At 39.1% G+C, this 26,569-nt stretch overlaps 1 protein-coding gene across 2 annotated transcripts in view; it reads right to left on the bottom strand.

Moving 5' to 3' along the window:
- ZFAND3 (zinc finger, AN1-type domain 3) overlaps window positions 1–26,569 on the bottom strand; it is a 142,299-nt gene that overhangs the window by 27,194 nt on the left and 88,536 nt on the right. For both annotated transcript variants that reach the window (XM_009331075.1, XM_009331074.1), the window contains exons 5-6: window positions 18,451–18,516; window positions 836–1,006 (exon numbers count right to left, since the gene is read on the bottom strand). In XM_009331075.1, coding sequence (XP_009329350.1) covers window positions 836–1,006; window positions 18,451–18,516 — 237 coding nt within the window. The remainder of the gene's footprint in view (window positions 1–835; window positions 1,007–18,450; window positions 18,517–26,569) is intronic.

Below are 26,569 nucleotides of genomic sequence, written 5' to 3'. Positions count from 1 at the left end.
ATAAAGTAACTAAAACCACCTCTCCAAATGTATCAATACAAGCATGGTCAGAGAGCACAAGTGTAAGCTTTCAATACATGATTACATGAAAAAATAATCAGCAGGTAAAACTACCATGTGCATTATCACCGGGTCTGATGAGCACATTTAAACCAGTTATGAACACAATTCTTCCATGAAGGAGAGAGCATCTCCTCTGGAATCTAGTCACATTAATTATTATTTCAGAAAGATTATTTGCTTGTAATATGAAACCCCAAATCAGCTGTCTGCACGAGATTATCATCCTCAATTCAATTAGCTGAACAGTGTCATCAACTTCGGAAGCACCAGGTTGGATGATTTTAAGTGTATGGTGAACAAGTCTTCCCCCCAAAACAGCTAACTGTGAGAATGAAAACATTTTCAGTTAGAGGTTTTTTTGGTTTTAAATTTTTAATAATAATGTAATTATAAAATGCAGAATGTAGATGCTGACCTATGTTCCTTTAAGCTCCATAAAAACCTTGTCATCTTCGCATATTTACTGATGTGCTTTGTGTTTCTTCTCCTGTCAAGTGGCTATGACGCTCTCCCGCCTTACAGGGAGTTCCGAAGCTAAATTCATTAACATCTGAGATCTCTTGAGACAAGGCAGTACATCGAGGCCAAAGTTTTAAAGGGGAAATGAGACAGGAACTAATTACAACTTTTTGCTACCAGCGGAAGCTATACCTTCTGTTTAAAGTATCTTTGAAAGATACAAAATGCAAGCGTTCTCCGCATTTCCACCTCTGATACGGATCCGAGCACGGCTGCGTTAGAAAGCCGGACGCTACTGACAAACAGTACTCACCACAGCGACACGATCCCAGTTCCTGCTGTACTAGCTCCAGTTTTGTTTGGCACTGGAAGCATCGGCGTCTACTCTTCTGTTTGGATCGACTGGTTTCTTCAGGCCTGTCATTACTGTCATCCAGTAGCCGTGGCCGTTTCACAGGAGAAGCCTCACTCTCCGACTGTGAATCTGTTGTATTCACAACAAATATTTTAGGAAAAATATTAGAACTTCCTTGCTGAGGCATCCCTTTGGCAGATTGAAGGTATATTGCTTTCAACTGGGGTCACCACCAAGCAGCGTGATACTTTCCATTCTATTGCATATACGCATTTTCTTAACAATCAAAATGAGCATCAAGTAAAGGACAAATTATCTTTGTTCCCTATAAGAACCCCTCCTGCTGGCAACACTGAATAGAAAATGAACTGATTAGCTTCCTTCCAGCCATGGCCGGGTCATAGACAGATATGTAGAGTACACACCATCCTAAACAATTGCAGGCTTCATCTGTCATCTCATTTAATTTCTCCTGCGCACCTCCTTCGTTCTCCCTGCACAAACTAACTGAAGTAGGCTGCTTATGAAAATCAACCGAACACGGGTTCAACCTACTTCCTCCCCAGGCAGGAGAGCGATTTTTAAGGCACAGCATGTAAACTATGTCTCTTATGACTGAAGGCAGTACATGAAAGCACCATACCGTGCTTCCCTCTCTTTCCACATGGATAACAATTTAAATGTAAATTAGTATACACCAGCAGCACAAACCCAAACAAAATAAGCCCAACCTGTACATGGATGCTATAAATTCAAAGTACTCAGCCATTTTTAAAGAATTCATCAGAATACTATGTGCATTAATAACTTTATAAATTTCAGCTTATAAGAAAACAGTGTGTGGAAAACCTTAAGAAGTTAAAGTTCAGGAAAGTGTTACTTCAGATACCGTAATGCCTTTTTTTTTTTTTCTTTTACAATGGAGAGTATGTTGACCAGGGCTCTAGAATAGCACGTGAAATGCACATTACTGACTGGAACATGGGAAGCCCAAGCCTTATTTCTGTGGCGTGTCAGAGGCAGTGGATTTCAGTAGATCTGCCGCTCTGCAATCTGAGTCAGGTCAGGCTAGAAAAGACATTTTCCCTTCCCAAACCTGTGCATAGCGGAATCTGTTCTGTATTTCTTTTTAATAGAAGCTAATAGAATTTAATCCAAACTGTACTAAAAATTAAATTGTTTGTAGTAGTGTTGCAAGGAGAGTAACTGCTGAAAGCCATTACTGCAATCAGTCAGCGTTCTAGTGCAAGATGGTGATCAAGGGAAAAAAAAATCATTAGTTCAGTTAAATCCATTTTGAAAGGACATTAATCCAACAAATAACAAGATAACTATATCTTTTTGGCAGGACAGTAGCCTATTGAACATGTTTTTACCTTTATTTTAAGTTTCCATTGCATGGTGTCCTCTGCTTACGGAAAACATGTCTACTTTGTGTTAGCTGTCCTGGATTAGCCAGGAAAAGATAACTGCAATGGCTAAAACACTGTCCATATCCTTGTTATTTCAGTGATCTTATCTCATCCACTGCTTATCAACATCATGCCCTTCCTTGACGAAATATCTAATGAAGTCAGACTAGGAATACCTGCTAGCTTCTCCCTCCGGGATATGCTCTATTAACTTTCCCTGGTTCCTCACATGCAGCATATACTAACCCACTTTTCTTACCTGTGTTTCAGACCTCGTCTCACAGTGTTTTTCCAGTTGTTGGACTCCAATATTACAGCCATTACGAGTATACAACTTAGCTCACTTGGGTCTACTTTATTTCTGTCATACTGCTCTTAAGATGCTGAAAATGCGCCTGGCTTTTTAGTAAGTACGAAGTCCCCACATCTCACATTTAATAGAAAAGTCATCTGCTTTCTGCACAGTGTACAGGTGATAAGTTTTTATTCAGCTGCAATGATTTTATCTGTGTGCGCCTCAATATACGAAGTCCCCACATCTCACATTTAATAGAAAAGTCAGCTGCTTTCTGCACAGTGTACAGGTGATAAAATTATTGCAGCTGAATAAAAACTTATCTGATGTGTGCCTCAATACAGCCTTCTTTTCGATCAATGTCGTAGATTACAACTTACACCTTAGAAGATACATCTGTTGGGCCTAAACCAACATTCAGTGCGTAACGGACTCCACCTTTGCACACCTGGCTGTGCAGGAGCCTTGACAAGGAAAATAAAGTAGTGCATAATGAATTAATACAGTTATGGAACAACTAGTCCCATCTTAAATTAAATCTCTGCAGAAGATGATCCAAGAAAAAGATCCTCTGAACAGACTGCAGGGATCCCGACTCATACTCCAAGGCAACAGTCCTATCACGCAGACACTTGTTTTCAGAGTGCCTAGAAGAAGAGCCTAGCCTTGAATGTAGCAGGGTGCACCCTTCAACAGGCTGCTTGTGTACTGTAACCTGGCTGAGTCAGGGTTCAGTAGAAATCTGTTCCAGCCCACCTTGTTGCCAAAGATGGGGAAATACACGATTTGTAGTTCATTCATCACTCAGAGAAACAGATCCACTGCTATTTTGAAATAGCTACCTCCCGCACATCTTTGCTTCTGGAAACACAAGCCATTCTGGTACTTCTCAGAAGGGAATGTGGCATTCTGAATTAAGCCAATGGAAACCATGGTGGTCTGCTTACAATAAAGTCCAAATAAGGGATTCGGGTGCATGAGTCAACCAGTGTGTAATCAGTTAATGAAGCCATGTGCCTTAATGAGAAAAATAGCTACTCCAAGTCCTATAATTAAAATATTTAATTATACATTTCCTGTTAATTGGTAATGACTAATTGAATATTAACATAAGTTGGTTAATATGACAGAAATGAAAATTTAGGTATCTCATTTTTTAAAACGCGTATCTTTTTGCCGTAAATTAAACAGTGTTAACACTGAGGTAAACTTAGCCTGACTCTCAGGGACAGTACCAGCTATGTGATCACTGTCGGCACAGCGCCTTGAACACGCGAGCACAAGCTAATACTCATTACAAAACAGACCAACAGTACACACGTTTACATCTTCTCATGGGCAAGTACAAAGAGCGAGGAGAAAGCACAGATTAGAAGTCAGAACTTTTAGATTCAGTCCTACATGCATTTCTTCCAGATCACGTTGCCTTCCACATACTGACACAAGCGATACAGGACGCAAGGTAAATGTTCCAGCACCTGGAATCTTGCAACTTTAAAATTCAGAGATCTGATGGCAAAAGGAAATTGTCATGCATAGCTTTACTACCTGGACTGCAGAAAAAAAACCCCTAGGAACAGGGTGAAGTGCTGCAACTAGACTCAGGACTAAATTCCCAGTGTGAGCTATGAAAGAATCAAAAATGGCCACAGAGAAGAGGATTCTTTTAGCCAGTGACTGACAGTGGCTTTCCTTAGAAGGATTCGTGCAACAAGAATTACTTCTCGCTTTGCTTTTAAGAAAACATTTTCCACACTCAACTTGCATTTTAGCATTACACCTAAAACAACAAATACCCAGTCCAAGGAAAAAAAAAAAAAAAGAAAAAGAATGCTTTCCTTTTACCTGCAGATGTCAAAAATCATAAAACTTTTCTGTAAAAAATAAGGAAAAACAATAGGGATCGGACATCCCCAAGATTTCACAAAGAAATTGCTCAGCAGAGTAACTGCCATTGACACTCTCCCATCACAATTTTAGTTCAGAGTTAAGAAATAAGGATTCTTCTAATCTATATCTGATGATGGAGATTCTTCTAATTGCGATGACTCTATCAAACTCCCATTTGAAATGAGAGAACGAAGTAATTCAGTTGAGCAAGACTGAAACTGGAGGCTTCTCTGGAAACAATAAGCAGAGTAGTGTTCTTAAAAATTCTGTTATGTCTTGGACAGAAACTGACATTTGTTCCTTACTGTCACTGTTCTCGTCTTCATTACTCATGTTCTCCCCTCAAAATTTTCCAAATAAATGGTGTTACAACTGTCAGAGCTGAATCCCACTCTCTTACTCTCCTGCCATGGAAGAGTTTGCAGGCTGCATGCACATGGCTTCACTAACAGTCATGATGGCTCTTCAATGGCATTTTGGGGAGAGGGTGGGAAGCTCTAAGCCCAGTAGAGCCGTGAGCTGAGAAAATGTGGGAGGGAGGAAGGGAGAGCTGGGAGAGAAAAAGGAACCCTCCTCTGCTGCTGCTTGCTTCAAGAATGAGATGAATCTGTTTAATCTCTGGTTTGACGACAGATTTTGAGGCACTCAGGTTTTTTTTCTTTTCATAAAGAACCCATCACACTGACAGACTGACATTTATGATCTCAGCTGCCTGTGCAAACACCAGTAAGGCCAATAATTAATGAACCCTCAAACATCACTGCCATCTCCTCTGAAACTGTTTTAAAAGGATCTTGAGCTGTTAAAACCTCTGTCCATGAAGAAACTTGCACGGTCACAGACAATAACTACATAACAGGGATTAACTAAAGTTTGAGTAATATCTTCTTGCCAGGGGTCTGTTTTTTTCTTCCTTCATTATTCCATTTTTAGATGAGGGACTACTTAATTCCCTGGCATGTTGACTATGCATTAGAAACTTCATCTAGAGGAAACTGCCTCTTTACAAATCTTTCCTACCACATTTACCAGAATCATCATTTAAAATCATCTCCTCTACTTCAGATGAACCTAAAATTAACACAGTTCCAAAACCCATTTGCTTGTTGACTATTAATGAAGAGACAGAAATTCAAGATTAACATCTTATGAGCCAAGTTTGACAACTGTGACCACCTCAGTTCCTCCCTGTTTCTGTATAATGCTGTGGAAACAGTTATTTTGAAACTCTGATATTTAGATTGAGATGAACATCTCGTCGCCTCACGCAATCAAGACTGCATCTCAAAGCTGCGTCAGAAACTTAAGCGCGCATCTCTTTGGAAGCACTCATGCTCATAAGAAATTAATTTCTTTTGTAAATTCACCTCAGTTTTTCTTAAAACACTACAGACAGGTGTCTCAAATTCTTACATAAACCCTTTGCTAACATTTAACCACACAATGTGTTTTCTAGTATCATTGCAGTGCCCTTAGCATCACCATTTCCCTGATTTATCCCTCCCCCCCCCCGAGTTTAAAAGCAATTGTACCAAAACTCATTGTCCCTAAACAATGTGGAGTGGAGAGACTGTATAGGAATAGTCCCTATGGAACTCAAGTCCTGTCAGCCCCTTCCTTGCCTCAGGAGGCTCCCTGTGAAATCACTCTGGAGACTATAACTAACACCCAGAAGTTGCATTACGGAAGTTATTATTTCTACATCAGTTACCAAAACCACTCAACAGTAGTTGTTTCCAGCCCTAATAAGTAAAAACAACCAGCCAAACAACAACAACAAAATCTCCCGACAACTTTTAGCCTAGCTGTTTGAGATACGTAATGGAAAGAGTTGCTGCAAGACATATCAAATATGAAATGTTACTGATGTGCTTCAAACTCTGCCAGCAAAACACTCTGTCCCCCTTCGCAACAGAGATTAAGAAAAAGGCTTCCGTTATAGACAGCGACTTAAAATGTTTGGGTTTTTTTAATGAACACTAAAAAACAGCGAAAAAATGAAATTTAGCATGTATATTGCTTTGAGTGTAAGCATTATTTTTGAGCTCAACGATAGCATGGCTTAATTTCCCCAAAATGAGAGCTGGCACTCATGATACATGCATTGCAAGGAAAGAAGAGGAGAATCAAACTTGGGCAGTACCAAGCACTTTGCTAGCACAGTGAGAACAGGCATTTGTAAAACACGAAGACGAACACTCCAGAGCATCACAAAACTTGTGTACGTGGCTAACTGACAGCGTCAGTGCATCTTACAGCGCGCAAGTACTGTGGTACGCTTAAGCAAATACGCTGCGTAACAGCGTAGGGCTGTGGCTAACGCAACTAACACAGCCTAGCGGCTCCAGCTGACTTGAATCCGGACAACCCGAAACACAGGCAAGGCAAGGTGGGTCCCCCGGCCACCGGTCACCCCCTAGAAAGCAACCTGGCCTGATGCGGAGGGGAGGACAGCCACAGCTAAAGGTCACTTCAGTAGGGACCCTGATTGGCATCGTGTCACACGCGTACCCTCTCCAAGTACTAAGCTGCCAGTTTTCACAAAACCTGCATGTGGAATTGGTGTGTTCAAGACCTTGATACCTTTGTGAAATTTGATTAAAATAATCCAAGAGGTTCAGGAGTTCTTGTGGGACAAACTATGGGGGCCTTATTGCCTTAGGAAACCAGGCAACTGCCCCCCCTCCAGTGGTTTACGTGCATCAACCAAATTTGTGTTTCTTATCACCAAACTTCAAAACTTAACACACTCTGGTTAAAATTTTATATATGTGTGTGAATGAGTATTAATGCATGTATTACTGCTGGCATACGACTTCAGGAAAACAGAAAAATGTGGGAGCATAACCATATAATTTTAGTAACATTCCACTTACACATAAGAAAACACTTTTTTACTGTAGGGGAGACCTGGCACAGGTTGCCCAGGGGGATTCTGGAGGCTCCATCCTCGGAGGTGCTCAAAACCTGACCGGACACGGCGCCCACTCTGCTCTAGGTGAGAAAAGAGGGTGGACCATACGGTCTCCAGGGGCCCCTTCCACCCTCAGCCATTCTGTAATTCTGAGATTCATGGATGGCAAAATTAAAAAAGAAAACTTCTATGTGAGAGGTAGGAAGGAACTAGTATTTTTGTTTTCCTCTGAACCTGTATTGTTGGTACTATCATCTGTCAAAAAGCAAGCATACCTGTACTGCAGTGTAACTTAATGAAGCTATTAACTAACACCTCTAATGAAACGGAAGAGACTAATCTAGTGCCAGTAGCCCAGGTGAATGAAATACACGTTGAAAATTGTATGACAAATAGTGAGCTACATAGGCTACTGCGTGCATTTTAGCTAAGTTATAATTAGAAAAAGTGTGAAAATGCCTATTATCCTTTCTTGTCAATAAATTTCATAATTGCTAAATTAAGTGAAAAGGTAATTAGCTTTCATGTCATATTTAGTCTCCTGTAATACACCTGTTTTATAGTTAACATTTTTTCCTTCCCCCCCCCCCCCCCCCCATGTCAGCATGTCTTTAGTTAATGGAAATGTTCATTTATTCCTCAAACATTTTTACTTATATACGCAATTGATTCAAACAAGTACATATTTAAATGTATTCAGGCACCTGTACCATACAGTTCCTCTGATGGATTAACTCGGGGCATTTCAATTAGTCGAAACATTTCCTAAGGCAACGGCCACCCCTATCACTGCTGACTGAGAGAAGGACCTTGTTTATTTAGAAGACTAGGCGAATGGGGTTCCCTTCCCGAATTACACCAACGGGCCAAGTCTGTAGACCTCCGGAGCCCACAGCAATGGATGAGTTTGTGGAGAGAGCGCAGGTTGGACCGTCCTGCTGCGCACTCGGCCTGGTGCTCACTGCCCACCTCTCGCTACAAGGGTCAACAGCTGAAGAACGTGTTTAAGAACAGCTGCTGACAGCAAAATCGTACACAGCGACTGCTGGCGCGTGCAGGCACGAGACTGAATTCCCGTTGTCTTGATTACTGGGGGCAATTTATGCCGTGTAGAAGCTTGATGCTATTCTAAGGATGTTAAGGGAAGCTGGTTTAGGTTGTTGTTTTTTTTAATAGCTGACAAACAGCATCTCAAGCCCTGCATATATTCAGACTACTTTAAAGAACGAACCTTGAAAAGGCCCGAAGAGAAAAAAGGCCATGACACTAAACTCACTAGTTTTCAAAAAAATATTTTACAGGTGTCAGTTTGAACTTATTTCCTCATTATTAAATTACATATTTTAGCAGCACAGCATTGGGAGAGGGACAAAGGCGGATTCTGGTGACAGGTAAAGTTGGGGAACAAGTGATATCGTAAGTGGCCTGAATAATCAGAACAGGATTATTAAGTGAAGGAACAATGCACAAATACAGATAGCTAAATGGAAGAACAGAAACACAAGAAGGAAGAAAAAAGCTGTAACACAGCAATATACATGATGAAAAAGTTACGAAGGCAAATCATGAACATCCTGGCCATTCCACAGCACCTGAAGACTACTTACTAGTATTCAAACGCATGTGTTTACGTATGTATGAATTTGAATATGTATGCACAAACACATACAAATAAGCTTACACTGGTTCCAATAAAATGGGAAATTCAAAAGCATTCAGCAATATCGTAGTTTTGCTTTTGCCGACTTTAATGAGAGCCCTCTTAAGCTTTGTGAAATTCTCTAATATTGGATGAACAAGAATAGCTAATGCTATAAATATTGCATATTCACTAGTCAGCTCGAGAGTGCATAATAAGCGGTGTTGCTCTGCTCAAAATCCTAGTAGTATACTCCAGCTATGTCCTCATCGATCAGATGGTATACAGTATTCAGGAAGGTAATTCTTCAAAGTAATAGCCGAAAACCAGTTCCATTTAGAAGCTACTTGCTCTGTTATTTTTCATTCATACACTGAGTTTTTCTCAGTACACCTCTCCCTCCACTGGCGTAATGAGGGCTTTCCAAGGCTAAGACACAGATTCAGAAGAACTCTCGTTTGCTAGCAGTGAAAAAAAATTATGTATTTTCAATATTTATCTTTCAAAAAACTTATTTGTCATTAACTGCAGAACCTCAGTGATGCCATTAGCAACAGAAATCTTGCTATGCGAGGCTATAATTCCAAGGACTGCAACTGATTAATGTTAAGGGAAAAACCTATGAGAGCTCTTATATTTTGATAAAAATTTTACTGAATGCATTAAGAGTAAGGTTCTGAAATGTACAGCTAATCTATCTTCAAAAACCACTTGGTTTTGATTCAGCTATTTTAAATAAAGCTTAAAAATCAGTTTATATTTATTTTGATTGCGTTACTTTTTCTAGCGATTTTTGTGGGGAAAAAACAACCAGCCCTGGCATAGAAGACAATTTCTGTACAGCTGATTGCTGTCTACAACACATCAGAAGTCCGGCTGGCTTACTGGGCAGTTCTGACTGTTTTGAAAGGAGATATTTGGGAAGCACCTACACTAACCTGAACCAACGACCAGATCTACCCAAAGGGACAGGTAGAACCGATCAATGAAACTCAGAGGATGCAGCAATACCTGCGCTGTCTCGTACCTTACATCCAGCTCTTTTTCAACCCTCCTCTGCCCCAAGATGTTGGTCTCATTAGTTATTCCCTGAAGTTTGTGTTATGGAAAATAATTTGGAACAGGAATAGGAAAAAGAGGTAACTTGTTTGCATGACAATTCAGTGAACATACAAATATTTATAAAACCCTCACTCTGCAGGAAGATACACTTTCCCCTGTGCATGCTCAACAGACTTAAGCACACGTCCAAGAGACTGCATATATTTTTAAGGTCCTTATGAAAATTAATATCTAAATGGAAACTAGTGAAAACTTGTACTTAAAAGCTGTCTGATGCTCATTGAAATCATTAGTCAGAATTGAGGCCTTCACCAAGAGTCAGATGAAATCTTTGGGGCACTGCCCTCACATCAAAAAGTACAGCAGTAACCGGACCGTGGATTAGCTCCCTGCAAGTTACATGTGTTTTAATTTAAGATAGCAAAAAAAAAAATTAAAAAGCAAATATACGTGACTGTGTTTTTAAATATATTTCAGGCCAGTTATTTAATCCTGAACTTGTTAAAGAAACCGCCAGTGCAATAAAATAACAGATTTAAAATGATAAAAAGCTGTGTCTCATTTGCTAAAGCATACCAGTAAGAAAGTTGTCTGATCTGTAGAGATCAGATCAAGGTGCTGACTGCAACACACTCAGGTAAAATCAGTTCAGTTCTTCAGGCTGACAGGAGCAGAGTTCCTCACAGATTTTGAAGTTAATAATCTCAACTATTCTTTGCGACATTCTCCATATTGTCTTGCTATTGGGCAAGCCTAATGGAAAATAAAGTAAACCCTAAGCTCCCCCAATCCTGTTCCAATATATATTTTTATTAAGTTTTAGGAAGGGGTTGTAGGTGGGAAATGCAAGACATGTAAGCCTGATTTCTTTGCCCTTGAAATCAATGGAGATGCAGTTTATTTAAAGTTTTGAGCTGCAATTTTGTCATTTGGGAATGGCTTTCCAGCAGTCTGTGGGTGGATGCTGGTAATGAAACAAGAAATTCAGAGCTGTTGGGAGCATAATGCCAAGTAAATTTAATAGATGTCTATTCTCTAATAATAACTATGTACCTACTGTCAAAGGTCAGTTAACTGATCAAAGAGATCCTGATAGTTCTGAAAACTAAACACGGCATGAAACCATTAAAAAAATATTCAAAAAAGTTGTTTCATTTTAATCAAAATATACATAAAGAATAAAATAGTCTTCTGTTTCAACGAATTTGAGGACAAATCCTTTGTCATAATTCCCTAAGACTTTAATACAAAGATGTGGTCATATCTGAATTTTAAAAGTTAATTATCTTAAAAACATACAGTTTTGTATTTGGCAAGAATTTCACCAACCAGACCGAAACCCACCTATCAGACCATAGAGAAAAAGCGGTGAGAAAGCGATACGGGCAGCAGCACACGTTTTTTCAGGACAGGAGAGTATCTTTCCTACCGAAGCGCACTTCACTTACCCTGCTCACGGCCACTGAGAACCCTGCTGCAAGGGCCGTCCTCCCAGCTCTTTGCTTTGCGTTGGCCATCCCCACTCTCCCACCTTTCCAAGAGTCTCTCTCCCGTCTCTTCTCTGCAATGCCTGAGGCACTAAACCCTCGCCTGTACTTCTAGAGCCTGCCCGCCTCAGCTCTCGTTAAGTGCTAGGAATGCTACTGAGGTTAGACTAAATACCTTCAGTCGCTCAGATCACATTTGTTTTCTGTTAGCGTCAGTGAAAAAATTAAGTTGGAAGGGATTTCTGGGGGTCACCTAGTCCAGCCTCCTGCTTGATGCGGAGTAAGCATCAAAGCTGGACCAGGTTGCTCAGGGCCTGGTCCAGTCCACGTTCAAAAATTTCCAAGGACTAAGATTTCACAGCCTCTGTGGGTACCTGTTCCAGTGCCAACTAGAGGGGAAAAATCTCCTCCCTTGATCTGCCGGCTACTCTCTTCCTAACACAGCCGATCCAGAGACAGTGTTTACTATTCTCCTATCATCTGGTACTACCTTTAATTTGACATTCGAAATAATTTTCCCACTGGTTTACAATTCAATGTGAACTCCTCTCAAGAGATCATCCTGTCCTCTTGACTTAAGCACATTTTCCTCAAAGTTCTTCTACTTATGTCTTCTACATAATGGGATTCAGGATATGGAAATGGAAACAGATGAAAAATGTGAATCAAGAGCAGCAAAAAGAGATTAAAGACAAGTGAAAACTGAGGAATGGACTTACAAGTAATCAAAAGTAGTCTTAAACAGGTTATTTGGTGAAGAACGAAAACAGAAGGTTCGTTCAAATGAACAGCACAAAGGATAAAAGACGACTAATTTGGGTGATGTCAGAGGATAAATAAAGGTAGTAGGAGTAACAGTTTTAAGTACCTGGAGGACATTCTCTGTTAGGATGCTGGACTTGAAAACAGACTCTGAATGAACTGACAACACGGTACTGATCTCAGATAGTTGGGAGCATTATGAGGTACACAGAGGTGTGAGTCTCAGCACCTGCTGGGAGGTTATACAGGCCAGGAGACCCTTATTCCCCACCCACAGATACATTTTGATTATTATTTTTTAATTGTATTGTACTGGTTCTTTTTTTCCTCCTCACAACGGAGGAAAAGCTTGTCTCTCATAACAGATGCACCCCTGTATAACCAAAATCTACTTAATTTGGCACACATTTCTGCCACTCACACTAGCATACACCGAATCCCACCTTCTGCATGAGGCAGCTAACCACAAAGATAAGCTGATATACCACGCAATGGGAAAGCAGCAATCCTCTCTTTCTGAGGTCTGCCTGTTGTCTTCAAAAAGGAGGTAACATGGAGATCACATGTGACTGCCTTACATGCTCTGAAGAGAATTAGTCTGAGTTAGTACAATTTTGGGGAATACAATGTTATTAAATGAGAAACACAAATAAGCGTGTATCTACTTAGCCTATTCCGTAACAGTAACTTTATTTCTCAAGGCCAGAAATCCTTTCATGAATGGCTTCAACAGATTGATTAGAAAAAGGAGTTATTCCTAAGTAGGAATTACTAGCACATTTTATAAACGTCTTCAAAACACCGTCTGCAGGTGTTTCTAATTCATCTGTACAGCATGTGAAACAGGGCTTCCACAGTCACATTACATTTTTTGTCCCTTTGGCCACTTCAACTATCTAGCTTCCTCACTTTATGAACGATGCAAAGGAAAAGAACACCTGGGAACCAGTAAGTACGAAAGTTAATTTCAAAGAAATACCGACTATGAAAAGGATGAGTTTCCATTCATCTCGGTTTAGCGTACTTTAACACAGGCAGATGTAAGTATTCCTGCCCTAATGTCATGAGATGATAGAAACAATCTATTTATTTTATCCTGGTTGTACTGAATAGACAAGGATAGGAGTCACTGTTTTCATGTGCTGTCATGCTGCTGCACACCTTTTCATTTCTGAATGTTGTATTTTTTCCACTACTTAGAAGAAAATTCTCTTCAGAAGTAAACAGCATGAGTGATTAATGCACAAACTATGAAGATGCTTGCAAAACTTCTCTTTAGATTAAAGCAAGTACAGGCTAAATTTCAAGGCATCTTTTTTCACTATAGTTTAATAAAGAGATGATTTAGATGTCTAGCACAGAAATGTGCTAGACTCTCTGTGATAGATAAAAGATCAAGAAAGACTGTTTTTGTGAATATTACCAATTACTGTGTGCTAACAAGCTCTTAAAAACCTTCCCAGGAACAGCTGAAGTTTTTATAACTCTCAGCAAGGATCATCACAGCTATAGCTGACTTTCAACAAACTTTTTGATATATTGACCCCAAGCCCATCTCTTTGGATTCTCCAGCCACACTGGTTATAACACATTTAGTCTAAAACGCATGGGATGCATCTAGGGTAAAAAATAGTTCAGGTGACCATCCACTATTTTTAATGAATGAGGGTGATTTTGTAAAGTTGAACAAGGTGAGAGTGAAAATAAATCCTACAATTGCAGCAAGTCCTTAAATTTGTTTACAGATATGACTATTATGATCCTTACCATTAGGAGGATTTTAATCTACAATAATCATAACACTTTGCGAAGGCTCTTCGATAACCAGTACTGGCAACTAATGCAAAGTATATGTGCAAAAAGGCAAGCTGAAGTATATGTGCTCAAGCTCCTTTGAGCAGGAGAGGAAACCAATCTGTCCATCCCGACAGATATGGAAGCACAGAACAGATAATACAACACATCACAGAAATAGGCAATAAGATGAGATAGTAAAAAACCATCAACATACATCATCTGATCACGGTACGGTGCCATCTCCCAGCCTCTATTAGCTCTTGCTGCATCAGTGCAAGTCCCAGACACTTTATCCTGTTTATAATTGCTGATGAGCAGTAATAAGGCCTCCATGCCTCAGCTCCTGTCCGTTCCACTTCAGCACCCACCTATTAGGTTATAACTTTTATTTACAGCCTTGCTTGATGCGCTGTTCTATTAGTACAGCTGGAAACTGAGCGGGGGGGGTGGGGGGTGGAAGAGCATCCCTAATGGGCACTATTATTGCCAGGGCTGGGTGATTTACTATGCTGCTGGAAGGCTGTTCTATCATCACTTTCCTGTGGGTGAGAGAGCTCCAAGAAGGTTGGATTTCTAACACAATGCCCTCCAGAAGTCAAATGCTAAAGAAGACCTTAAAAGTCCCCTGGAACACCAATGAAAAACATACCTCAAAGTTGTTTTAATGTTATAAACCCCCTTCAATAATCTTTTGTATATTTTTTGCTCAGGAGCTTAACATTTCAGAGCAATTAAAAAAAAAAAAAAAAAATCGCATCAGTGGTGTACCAGATCTTTTTGTCCTTACTCAACACACAAAGATTGATAAAAAATGATCATACAAAAGTAATGGTTTCTTGGTTTTGGCTCTGGCTGAAAATTTGTGTACTTTTATTTCCACAACCTGTCCTTTCTATAACCCCTAAAAGGCTGTCCTCTCAATCGTATAGGTTCAGCCTCAAAGCGTCTATAGATTTCCGGCACTGCTACAATCAAGCACACAACTTGGTATAAGAACATCAATAAACCCGTAACTTCAAAAGGGACCATACGCCTGCTTAACTGCTTTGCTCAAGAGGTGGAAGAATTATTTTTCATCTTCTAGACTCAAATCTTAAACTAGAAAAAGCATAGAGCAATGAGTCAGATACTGTAACCTCATACAATATAAATACCACCACACCCATCTAGGACAGATATCCCCATAAAATGTGAGCTATCTGCACATATAACAATACCAAATATTAAAGATGCACGTTTCTCATGGACTGCTACTGAGAAATAAAGTACTTAAAAACTCACTGACTTTATGGATAGAATGTAGGAATTGATTGTATCATTACTGCATTTTATCTGCCTGTTTCTACTACCCTCTCTGCCGCACAATTAAAAATTAACTGAGCGCACTCACACAGTTCCACCGATTTTTTCCAGGTTTCTTTAAGCTGCGTAAAAATGTTCTAAAATCCCGGCTGTTCAGAATTGTGTATTAAATCATCTTTAAGTTGTACAGCAGAAAAAGAAAAGTAATATGCCACTTAGTACTGCACTTTAACAACACGGGCACCCAATATAAATGGGATCTGGGTGCCCTGCTGACTAGAGTAAGCCTCAAAGTATCTGCCATCAATCATAACGTTACCTAACCACTAAGAAACAAATCAAAATGCATAAGAAGCTATACACCAGGCCCCACAGTCCCATCTTTTTTCCTACAAAATCTTCAGGCCGCTGGCTCTCAAAAACCTTTGAGGCATCATCCAAACTAATGACTGCAAGGCTTTATGCATTCTTCTCATTATAATCCTTGTCCTATGGGCACACTTGGAATACAAATACTTTTTACCACAGTGATGATTCTGGCAAACAGGAGGAGGAAAAAAACTGCTATCTGGTGTCACAATACAATTTATCTGAACAGCTCCTCCAGCATGACAGTTGACAAGTGCATGAGGTAAAAACTTTTTTTTTGTAAGAGAACTTTTCCTGTGTCTTGGCAGATTTATTGTTTTGATCTTTCTTCAATGGTTACGTTAATGCTAATAAAATATGACAGGTTTATGTCTTCCTTAATATCCTCCTGATGGGAACCTGCATACAAGATAAGTAGGTCAAATTTCTAATTTTGTCTCAAATGCTGATATATGGCTGACTTTAGGGAAAAACTATGCTTGAAGGGGGGAAAAAATTACACAGATGAATTCCACCAAAACATTCTTCCTTCAAAGCTCTTCCAAGCAGAAGAAATGTAGAATACTTACAAAAGAGAGGCTTATACACAACATGTAGTATTGACAAATATTGCTTGTATCACTTAAATAGCTTCTGAGGAAGGGACACGAAGCTGAAGTGAATGTAGTGTGAAATATTCACGTACATAGTCTGCTGCTTACGCCTGAAGATGTCACACCATTTCTGGGTAATATTTGGTAGCCAATGTTTTCTTGTCAATTCCCATATTTATCTGGACTCCCAAATGCAGACTTTGAAAACATGGTAATTTATTTTAAAAATGAAAGTTTGCTGAAAATTCAAGCTCTGGAGAAGAAAACTGTAACTCCTGGTAACAGGTTTATTAGTGCAAGGGACTACAAACAAAATATGCAGATCACTGAGCAAATAATATAAAAAACATTGGGGGAAAATGAGGTAATATAAAATCATTAGGCTTAGTTGACTGAAGATGAAACTTGTGGCATCAAATTAGAGAAGACCTCCTTATTTTCTTGCTAAACACACCAAATGATTAACATACAAGCATGTAGGGACCAAACATTAGCATAAACTGAAAATAAGAGAACTACTGAGCAAAGTTAGCCAACCATTTAATGGGTATTTTTCCAACATATCTAGTAGCTTCATCTGCTTTATTCTAAGCAGCCTTTCCTGTTGCCGTTTGACACTCCAGACAGTGGACTTACTTGCCTTTTTGTTATTCACTAGCACATTTTTTTTTTTAAATATTCATATAGTACACTCGGTTTTTAGTATCTATAGCATCATAGAAAGCTTTTAAATTACCCTGCAATGAAAACCAGAGTTAAATATTACAACAGCTAACGTATAAAGAAAATACAATTTAGCAATACCATGAGCAAACCAGATTAGTTTGCATGGGATTCAGCGGCAAACATTCCATCTTGTTTAGGCACACCTCCATGGCTACGTAGAAAAGAAAATCCACAGTGTTCCTATTCGGGAGAAGCTGGATCCAGTGTCTTCCAGTGCCAAACAATACTCACGGCATTATCACAGATTATGACGCATTACTTGAGAGGTCTGCACCTGCACCAAGTGCGAGGTAATGTAGCTTCTCTTTAACCTTCCTTCACTCCAGACCAAGCCAACTTGCATCATCACACGTTCGCTGCAAGCGAACAACACGCGTATCTGGAATAACTACAGTTCAGCTAAACACACAGTAACTGGAAGCACTTTTTGAAATAATGACCTCAGAGGAAATTTACCTTGAACTCCTGAAAGAGTAAGAGCCCTTAATCAAACAGGAACGCCCTTCCTTTCTGCACACTCAATACAGCTCAATTGGTACATAAATGCAAATATAGGCAAAAGTCGTTTTGGAAATACAGACCGCTAGAACATTACCACTACCTAGATGCCTGCCGCTGCCACTCCACAGGAGGTTATGGCTTCCCACAGTGGCGCTGGTGGAAAGGATCATATATGAGCTGTCCTTAATCCATGCAAAACCAAAGTCTGAAAAAGATCTAAGCAATGCGGGTAACTTGGCTGCCTGCCTGAATGAGTGCTCACACGATTCTTCGTGACAGATCTGCTGCAGAAGCAGAAACTTCAGCCTGGCAATGACCTAACATGTCACTACTAACACTAGCTCTGTGAGAGATTATCCATCTATATCCTCCATGTAGAAATAAAGTCATCGGAAGGACCCAAAGCAGGTAAAATTTAGTCTCAATGCAAACATCCGCTGTCTATACTGCATCTTCGATCCGGGGAAAGTAAAGTCAATATACTCCAAACAGGTTTTGACTCAATACTTTGCATTTAAAGGGGGGATTTCCAAAACACTATCACAATCATTAGACTTAAATCAAACCGATTACTCCTGTATGTCTTACGTTTACAAAGATTAACTGAAAACATAGTATATTTATGGAATTATGTTTAACAGGACTCTGAGATGAACTACCTGCCATACAAATCCTTTTATATATACATTTCTGACAGCAAAGCAACAATATTTATTTTCATTTGGCATTCGCCAGATATAGTTACTACTCTTGACTATTAAACTATAACCACAGAGCTATATATCATGCAAAATATAATTCCTCGACCCCCCCAAAACACATACCTGAGTCGCAAGATCTTTTGGTTGGTGTGGTTAACGAGGCATGAGCTGTACCTGTGCATGGCCCACCTGGAAACAGAGAAGATCATATGTCTCAAAATACCACCTATATTTAACATTTACAACCACATCCAGATTATACTTAGGAATATAAAACGCTGAGGAGCACTTGTCTTTGGAAAGCACATATCGAAGCAGTCTACTATTCTCAGTATTTCTTTCCCAGTCAAATCCGAGTATGTCTTGCACTGAAAAAATAGATGAGAAGTTGGGACAAAAAGACAAGTTATGTTATACTTCATAAATATTTCAAGAGGCAGTTTTAGGAAAATACCCACTGTAATTGCAATTTTTCCAGCATTGACAAAGGTACTGTTTATGTGGGAACAAAGCTAGAAATGTGCCTAACTAACCCACAAGTGACGCAGGGGACGAAGTGATCGCTTACCCTGATGTCGACAGAAACCTTGTCGCTGACTCCAGTGAGATAACGACTTTGCCTCTTATCTTGTTCTCATTATGTTTTCAAAGTGCAGCACAAGCATATGCTAACAAACTCTTCCCATGTTTAAGGGTTTTTTTTGTTGAACTCTGGACTCTTGCCCACTCATCTGGTATCTGCTTGGCAGTAAATTGCTTTCTGGCTTTTTTTCTTAACATGCATCATCGTCAAAGAGTTCTCCAGAGATCTTGTTAAAATAGCAACCAATTGAGTGTACTCAGCGACTTGCAGTAAAAATAAAAAAATAAATAAAACCAAACCCCATATAGTGAAGCCAAGACAAATTGACAGTATCATTACCAGTGGTAGTAACACATCATAGCTTTGATAATTGGATATTACAAATTGGATGATGCTGGAGAGCCCGAAATTAAGTTAGACCTAGTAGAGTTTGGCTACCAAAATACCAATAATCAAGTTTGCGCTGGACTGCTGGTGATATAGTGGTACTAGGCTGGCAATACAACAGAGCTTAGTATGACAGGATAACCTTTAACATAAGTCTTCATGCCCTGAAAAATACTTCTTCCCTTAATTTTTTTTTTCAGTCTTTGCATATCTGGAAAAGTAGCACTGTGGCTTTGGCAATGTTCTTCTCTTTTCAAATATTTTCAAGTCTGGCCTGGTACTAAACTGTTTCTTTTTGCTTCTCTCCAAGATGCTCCCCCTTCAAGTTTTTCTCTCATTTCTATTTTTCAGTAAGTATCAGATCTTGGGTAACTTTTTCTACCCTGTAAAACTCATAGCATTGCAACACTACAAAAAAAAGAAAAGAATCTTCTGCAATTGGGAGGGAAAGATGTGAGGAATTATTTTGGTGCATTTGATTTCAATGAAATGCACTTGGGAGCAAAGATCTCACAAGTTTTACACTTTCAGTTTTCCAGAGAAGGACTGATAAACTTCTTGAGTTTTCTGTTCTCCCAAAAAGTCCCTCCGGCAACATACACCATTTCATAACCATGCAACAGGTAATCTTTAAAGGGGTGCTTACAAAGGCCAACGAACCAGCGTTTGGCCTGCAGGCAAACACTGAGGCCACTCATTAGGGCCTGGCCTGAGGTTAAGCTAAGTGAACAGGACACGGGAAACTACCGAACACGACCTAGGAAATGGCTGCGTGTGACAGGCAACAGCACAAGCAGCTGGCAGAAGTTACAGACAGTGCTGTGAGGGACGGCGGGATTTTGCAGGCTGGTGAGCAGGGAGTTGGTGAGAAACGGCTGAACTCCACAGGCAAGCGGAGGGGAGCGGTGGGGACCTCTCTGCAGAGTCAAGTCTGCACGTGAGAAGAGCCAAGCTTGCTTTTGCAGTGAGGAGGACTGGGAGGCGTGGGCTGGGCGCCTTCCCTGGCCAACAGGAAAACATCCCAGACGGATGGATCAAGCATCCTGGTATCACCATGTTGGTGCCCGCTCCAGGCCTGACAGCATTGGCAAGCAACAACCGCTTTGCAACAACCAGAAATGGTCAAGTAAGCTCAAATAATTTTTCACAACATACCTTTTTCTAGGCTAGAATATTAAAAAAAAAAAAAAGGAAGTAGCATCTTGATCCATGTTAGTCATACTATCGTAAAAGGCTCAAAAAAATGCCTAGTCTAGGGTTTGGTGCATTTGGTAAGAAAATCAATATTGCAACAGAACCCTTACCAAGTTTTCCACTGAAACCTTTTGGATATTCAAAAGATTACACAGCAGTCTTAAGTCAGTCTCAGCTTTCAAAGACCAAGCATATAGTATTTGGTTTCAATATAGAATTTGAGTAAACAATATATACAACAGGATGTGGAATATATCAAAATATATACAAGAGGGTATGGAATTGCAATGAACTGACTTTAGACCACAGCTGCCTCTTAAGATGCAGCAGCTCTTCTTTAAATAATACTAGTTACATTCTCCCAGTTTTCACTAAATAGACATTGACAGGCATCATCACTGTGGACTATCAAATAAGACTAATCCTTCCAATTATTGTACAGTAAATATTTACACTAGTCGATACTTTCAGCATCCAACTAAATATAAGATCTTTATTTCTCACTCTCTAAAGTACAATAAATTGGTGTGTATTCTGCACTTCCCTGGGTCAGAGTTTCTTTTATTTAATCTTCCCTCATTAGGTATTACTTTCATACAGCTTTGATTTGTATAGCACAGCACCAGAGTTTCAACAAAGAATATCTTGGGATTTGCATGCGCGTACACCAGTGCCTAATAACCAGCGAAGGCTGCATGTCCTTTGCAGCATTTCCTTCTGCTACTGTTTTTGTTCCACCATTAAAAGTGTCATGCATAATTCAATAGTATGTAGTATGGGCTCGACTGTGCAATTCTACGTGGAAGTCATTATGTTGAATCTTTTGGTATACATAACAGCTAATACAGGCATCTTTGTATTATTTGAAACAGGGCAGTATATTTCCTGCAGCTTTGATAAAAATTCTGCATGAAAGAAAAGGGAAGGCAGGTAACAGTAGAACACCAGTCCTTCTTGGCTATACACAAAGGTAGGCTTATTACTTAGCATGATTCAGGATTTATCTGCACCTTCATTCCCCCAAAAAATAAGTGTTTCAAGGGAATTTAACTGTGCTACATAAAACACTTCAGTGCACAGTGAAAGGCCACACATGTCTAGCTTTTAACATAACCCACAGGGCTGTAGACTGCTGTTTTCTTCTCAGCACAAACAAGAGATTAAAATGGAAGAATAAAGGTATCTTTCTACTATATATCCAATTAACAGATTAAACAATAGCTTCTGCTCCTGGTTTTTTCCAGTGTATGGTTTCTAGCATTTGCTACTCCTCTTCCAAACCAAAGCAGCCACTACCCAGCAGTAACGTAATTCCAAAAGATGGTGATTAAAAATGCAAAAATACTAAAAGCTAATGAAGAAATTAGGAGAATTGTGAGAATCACTGAGTTTGCAAATTCAAACACAGAATTAATAAAGGACAACACAAGATCCTTTAACTTGAACATTAGCATATATTAAAACAAAAGGTCTTGTTAATGTAGCTGCTATGTTTTTGTCTTCTGATATCCCTAGCTTTCTGTAACTTACTGTTAATTGTACTCTAAATATACCAATTTGGAAAAACAAGTTCAAAACCAGTTTCTCTGCTAACTCCCTAGAGTAGCAAAATTTTATGTATTACTTATATTTCTATATATGTGTTAATATTGTTATTGTTTACTATTATAGATTATTAGAATTTGTATATATTTAAATTGACCTTTAGAATGTCTTTCTGCATTGTTCACCTCCTTCCTGAAAGACTGTAACAATTACCAAGTAGCACCTGTCCTGCAGGACATACCCTGAGTCAGGGTAACTTCTTGTTTCCCCTTCCTGAAGTCTTCCCCTTCTGAAGTGAAGTGACTCCACTCAGTCAGAACTTCTGGAAAAGTCAAATACTAGGGTAACCCCCCTCTTTTTGCTGTCCGAGGAAGTGCTAAGTTTGAACCAAGAGTACATGTGTCAGGTATATTTGAACAGCACTTGGAAGCACTTACTGAGCAGAGGAAGAGATGCAGAATGGAGTGAAACCAAGCTTGTACAAGAGTACAAAGCCTAAGATTACAATAATACACTGAAACGATTACAGATAACGCAAAAACTGTAAGCCAGCTAATGAACAAACACGAAAAGTAAGTGAAGGAGCCTGAAGCGCAGTAACACTTAATCGGAGTGACGCTGCTTTGAGCTTTCAGTACTCTGTAATGGTTCCTTCCCAGAAAAAGCACAGCAACTCCCTGCATGGAACGGACTGGAAGAGGGTAATAAGTAAAAGCTGAATTTCCTTGGACAGCAGTGTTGTAGCCAGGACAGGGAGAACTTAATGGCTATTTGCAATACAGGAAAGAACCCACCTTTGGAAACCTGTCCAAACCAGTAATCCAGTTGTGCGTTTCCTGAATTGGTACAGACATAATTGAATTAACCTACACAAGTGAGTTTGAAAACAGTCATTGATTACAAACACCAATACATAAACAAACAGGAACATAAAGCTCTAAAGTCAGTCCGCACAGACAGAATACACTCTAAGGAAAAAAAAGCAAAATAACTTTACAGCACTTAAGAACTGCTTGTTTGCTGCAGAATGGGTAAGCTGCATGGTAAGTTATGTCATTACTAAGCAGATAAAAGGACTGTATCACGTACAAACACATACTTTTTAAATTCTAGTTTTACAAACCTGCCATTATTTACTTTTGTGGATTTTTATCTACATGAAGCTTCTGGAGAAGGAAGTGAAACCTGGACTGCTTTGCTGCTGCTGAACGGCTGGTAAATTTAACAACTATAACAAAGTAAACGGAGACAGGATTCAGGTTCCACTTTTTTCCCCTGCTATTGTCTCACTCTGTTACCTGCTTTTTCTCAGTTTCCTCATTTGTAAAATAGACATGAAACTTTCCTACTCTATAGGTGTAAGTTGAAGTGTAAAAATGTGCTTTTGAAACCGGCAGTTAAATTATATTTTTACAAATAATTTTTATGTAACCTTGATAGCTGTGCAGCTCTAACCCACATTTTTCTTATGTGACCGTGCTTCTGTTTCATGTTCCATGGGGTCCTTTCACTTTAATAAATGGGACCCTAGGATACACTGTCTACTCTGCAGTGTGAAGCGACTATAAATCAGAGGGAACAATTAACAATGGTACTGTTCCGCTGGTCTTCATTATGTTTCAAAATTATCATGCCACAGATGTGGAAAGAAGCGTTCATTCCATAAATTTAAGTGCCAGATCTTTGCTTAAGATGTTAGAAGAGGCAGAAATGTTCTTCAAATGAAACTGGGACTGTAGGGATTAGACTGAAACTTACAGAAATATCCTCACGCCCTGAAATGACGATGAAGGTGACACTTCTACTAGACACCGTTTTGTTCAAATTTCTAACTGCCTCTATGTTCGGCCCTAGCGCCTAATACTAGTGGCATTTCTCAAAAGACAACTCAAATAGCCCACAACTCAATCTGGTTTTATGTTTGAAAGCATTCTTGCAAATTTCCAGAGAACAAGTGTTTGCATCGATACTAAAAAAATACGTATTTTGTGATGAATATTCAAGAAAATCCAGGTTTGATGATAATCCAAAGGAAAAACTGAATTACTGTTAATTTTAACATTAAAAACAGTACCAAAAGGCTATTTGTACATAGCATCTAATGAAAACAAGGCTAAAAAAAATAACCCCTTAAGATGTAAAACATCTTTTACTATTATCTAACTCAATAAAAGAAAAAGCCTGAGCAAATAGCTAGTTCTTATTCTGTGGCATAGAAATCCAAAGATGACTGCAATATAGAATATGCACCTGGCTGTTTTTTGATATGAGAGGTGTGTCCCCTCTTGCTCTGATACAAGACACACGCAAAATTGAGTACAAGAAGAAAGAACACATGACAATCTTGTGAGTTGATAAGGAAAACTGGAATTATTCACCATCACCTAGCTGCAGCTTTCTGGTATGTTTGGGTACAAGTTTAACTGCAATATTAAATCAGGTAGGCTAGTTTTGTAGCTCAGCATAATTTTAACAATTACTGCATTCTTTTGGATCAGAGAAAAACGTACAAATCAGAATAAATCAGGTTAGAAACAAAGCAAACTATTTTCTACAACCATTTGTGACAAGCAAGATAAAAACAGGCAGCTAGCTTGGTCTCTTTATACATGTAATACTTTATAGAAGTGGGTGACTTTCAGTCAGAGATGAGCCAGAAAACAAAGTTCCCCATAGTCAGAATTAGAAAAAAATGACAGGATGTACCAAAACTGACTCCTACTTCAACGAGCAACTGAATTTTCAAAGCCAGGGCATTTAGAAAAGTATACAATGGATAGCATCCAAGTGTAATTGTAATTTTAAAAATCACTGTCCTTACTTAAAAGACACAAAATGCAATTAAGGATATCACAATAATAATTCAAAATATGAAGTATCTTCAGAGCATACATAGAAAAGCTATCACCTCTGACTCTGCTTACAAACCCTGGCAAAATGCAAGAACTGTGAAGTCATCATAAATTGGTAGAAAACTCTTGCATAGTGTCAGAGAGAAGGCCATTCAACAAAAAAGAAAGAAGAGAAAGGATGCACTTGTTTATCCATTGTTCATAAGGTTATGTTGAAAAAAACTGACATAAGGTGGTTTTTTTTTTATTCCAAAGACAGAAAAAGTATCATTACTTTTCTAGTACTATAGCCTACGGGGCTTTTTACACAGTCATGCTTCAACAAGCCATGAAATTCAGAGTATAAACATCCAATAGGTGCAGCGGAAAAAACAATCTCTCATCTTTCTGCCAGAGATCTTTTACAGAAGCCTGGTGCATCTCTGTCTCAGATGTAGTTCACTTTATGTACGTAAAGTAACTGCAGCAAAATAACTTCATAATCGGGGGTATTTCAGTGCTTGCAGCACATGCAAGTGCTTAATAAAATAAAATTTTAAAGCGTTCCTCAAGCTTGTCTTGCAAATTTAAGTGTTTGAGATAAACTAATGATATTTTAACCACTTAGCTTGACGTGCAACAGTTCAAATTCTGAGGGTATACAATAACTAGCCAAAATTGACAGACATGCAGTCCTGAAAATTCATACTTAGGCATCTAAAATTCAGCACACACAGAGGTAAGGTGTGGTCAGTGATCATCACCTTCTTTCTGGGCCGAAATCTCCAGTGTATTTTTTGACATTTACAGCAATATCTCAGATCTTTGTGTATCTTCTTATAAAGTCTTCAATGTAGAAATGTAGAGCATCTAACTGTTCTAGAAATATCAGATATTCCTTTTGTCCTTTTTCAATTGTGGTTCTTGCTAACTCAAGGAGGCCAGGAAGAGTTAAGCACTTAATTAAAATAAAATCATGTCAACCAAAGCCAAGAACTACTGAAATATCAAATCTGATCCAGCTGCCAGAGTTGGAGTTGTTCACGTTGACATTTCTCCTGTCACATAAGAACACAGTTTTAAACCTGCACAGCGTCAGCTTTAGGTCTACTCATATAGCGACAGAAAAATAACGTGACAGCCCCAAAGAAAGCAACGAAGGCCTGAAACTAAGCAAAATTATTCCATGTGCAATGTGACCTTTTCTTTACCAAAATACATAGAACCTTCCTTAATAAGCTAAATTTTTAAAGAGGCTGGTGGCTGGCGGTAGGGAGAGAGAAAAGTGAGGACCATTGTTAAATCCCTTTTTTCCTGTCTGTTAAAAATTAACAAAACCCCTGCCCACCCAATAAGAAAAGGAAATCTCTGACAAGCAACCGGCTCGTATGGTGACTGACACTGAAATAACTACCACTAGGACCTCCTAAATGAAGGGAGGAGACGGAAGGGAAAAATGAGAGTAGATTAAAACTATACAAGAATTTGAACAGAGAAACTTATCTGCACATAAAGCAGCAGAAAAACAAAAGTTAGACTGATTTAACCATCTGTTAAGAAACAGATCATTAAAATCCATACAAATGTAGACTTAGTAAAGCTATACCAATATCAATATACTACTCCTTGTCTGCGAAAGTTTATTTAAGAAAATTTACTGCATCTGATGAGACCTGAAAGTTCGGGATAGAAAAAGGCAACT

This window comes from Pygoscelis adeliae, unplaced genomic scaffold, assembly GCF_000699105.1.
Source record: "Pygoscelis adeliae isolate BGI_AS28 unplaced genomic scaffold, ASM69910v1 Scaffold218, whole genome shotgun sequence".
Lineage (NCBI taxonomy): Eukaryota > Metazoa > Chordata > Aves > Sphenisciformes > Spheniscidae > Pygoscelis > Pygoscelis adeliae.
The sequence above is the reverse complement of the archived record's forward strand: the minus strand, read 5'-3'. Positions and strand labels throughout refer to the sequence as shown.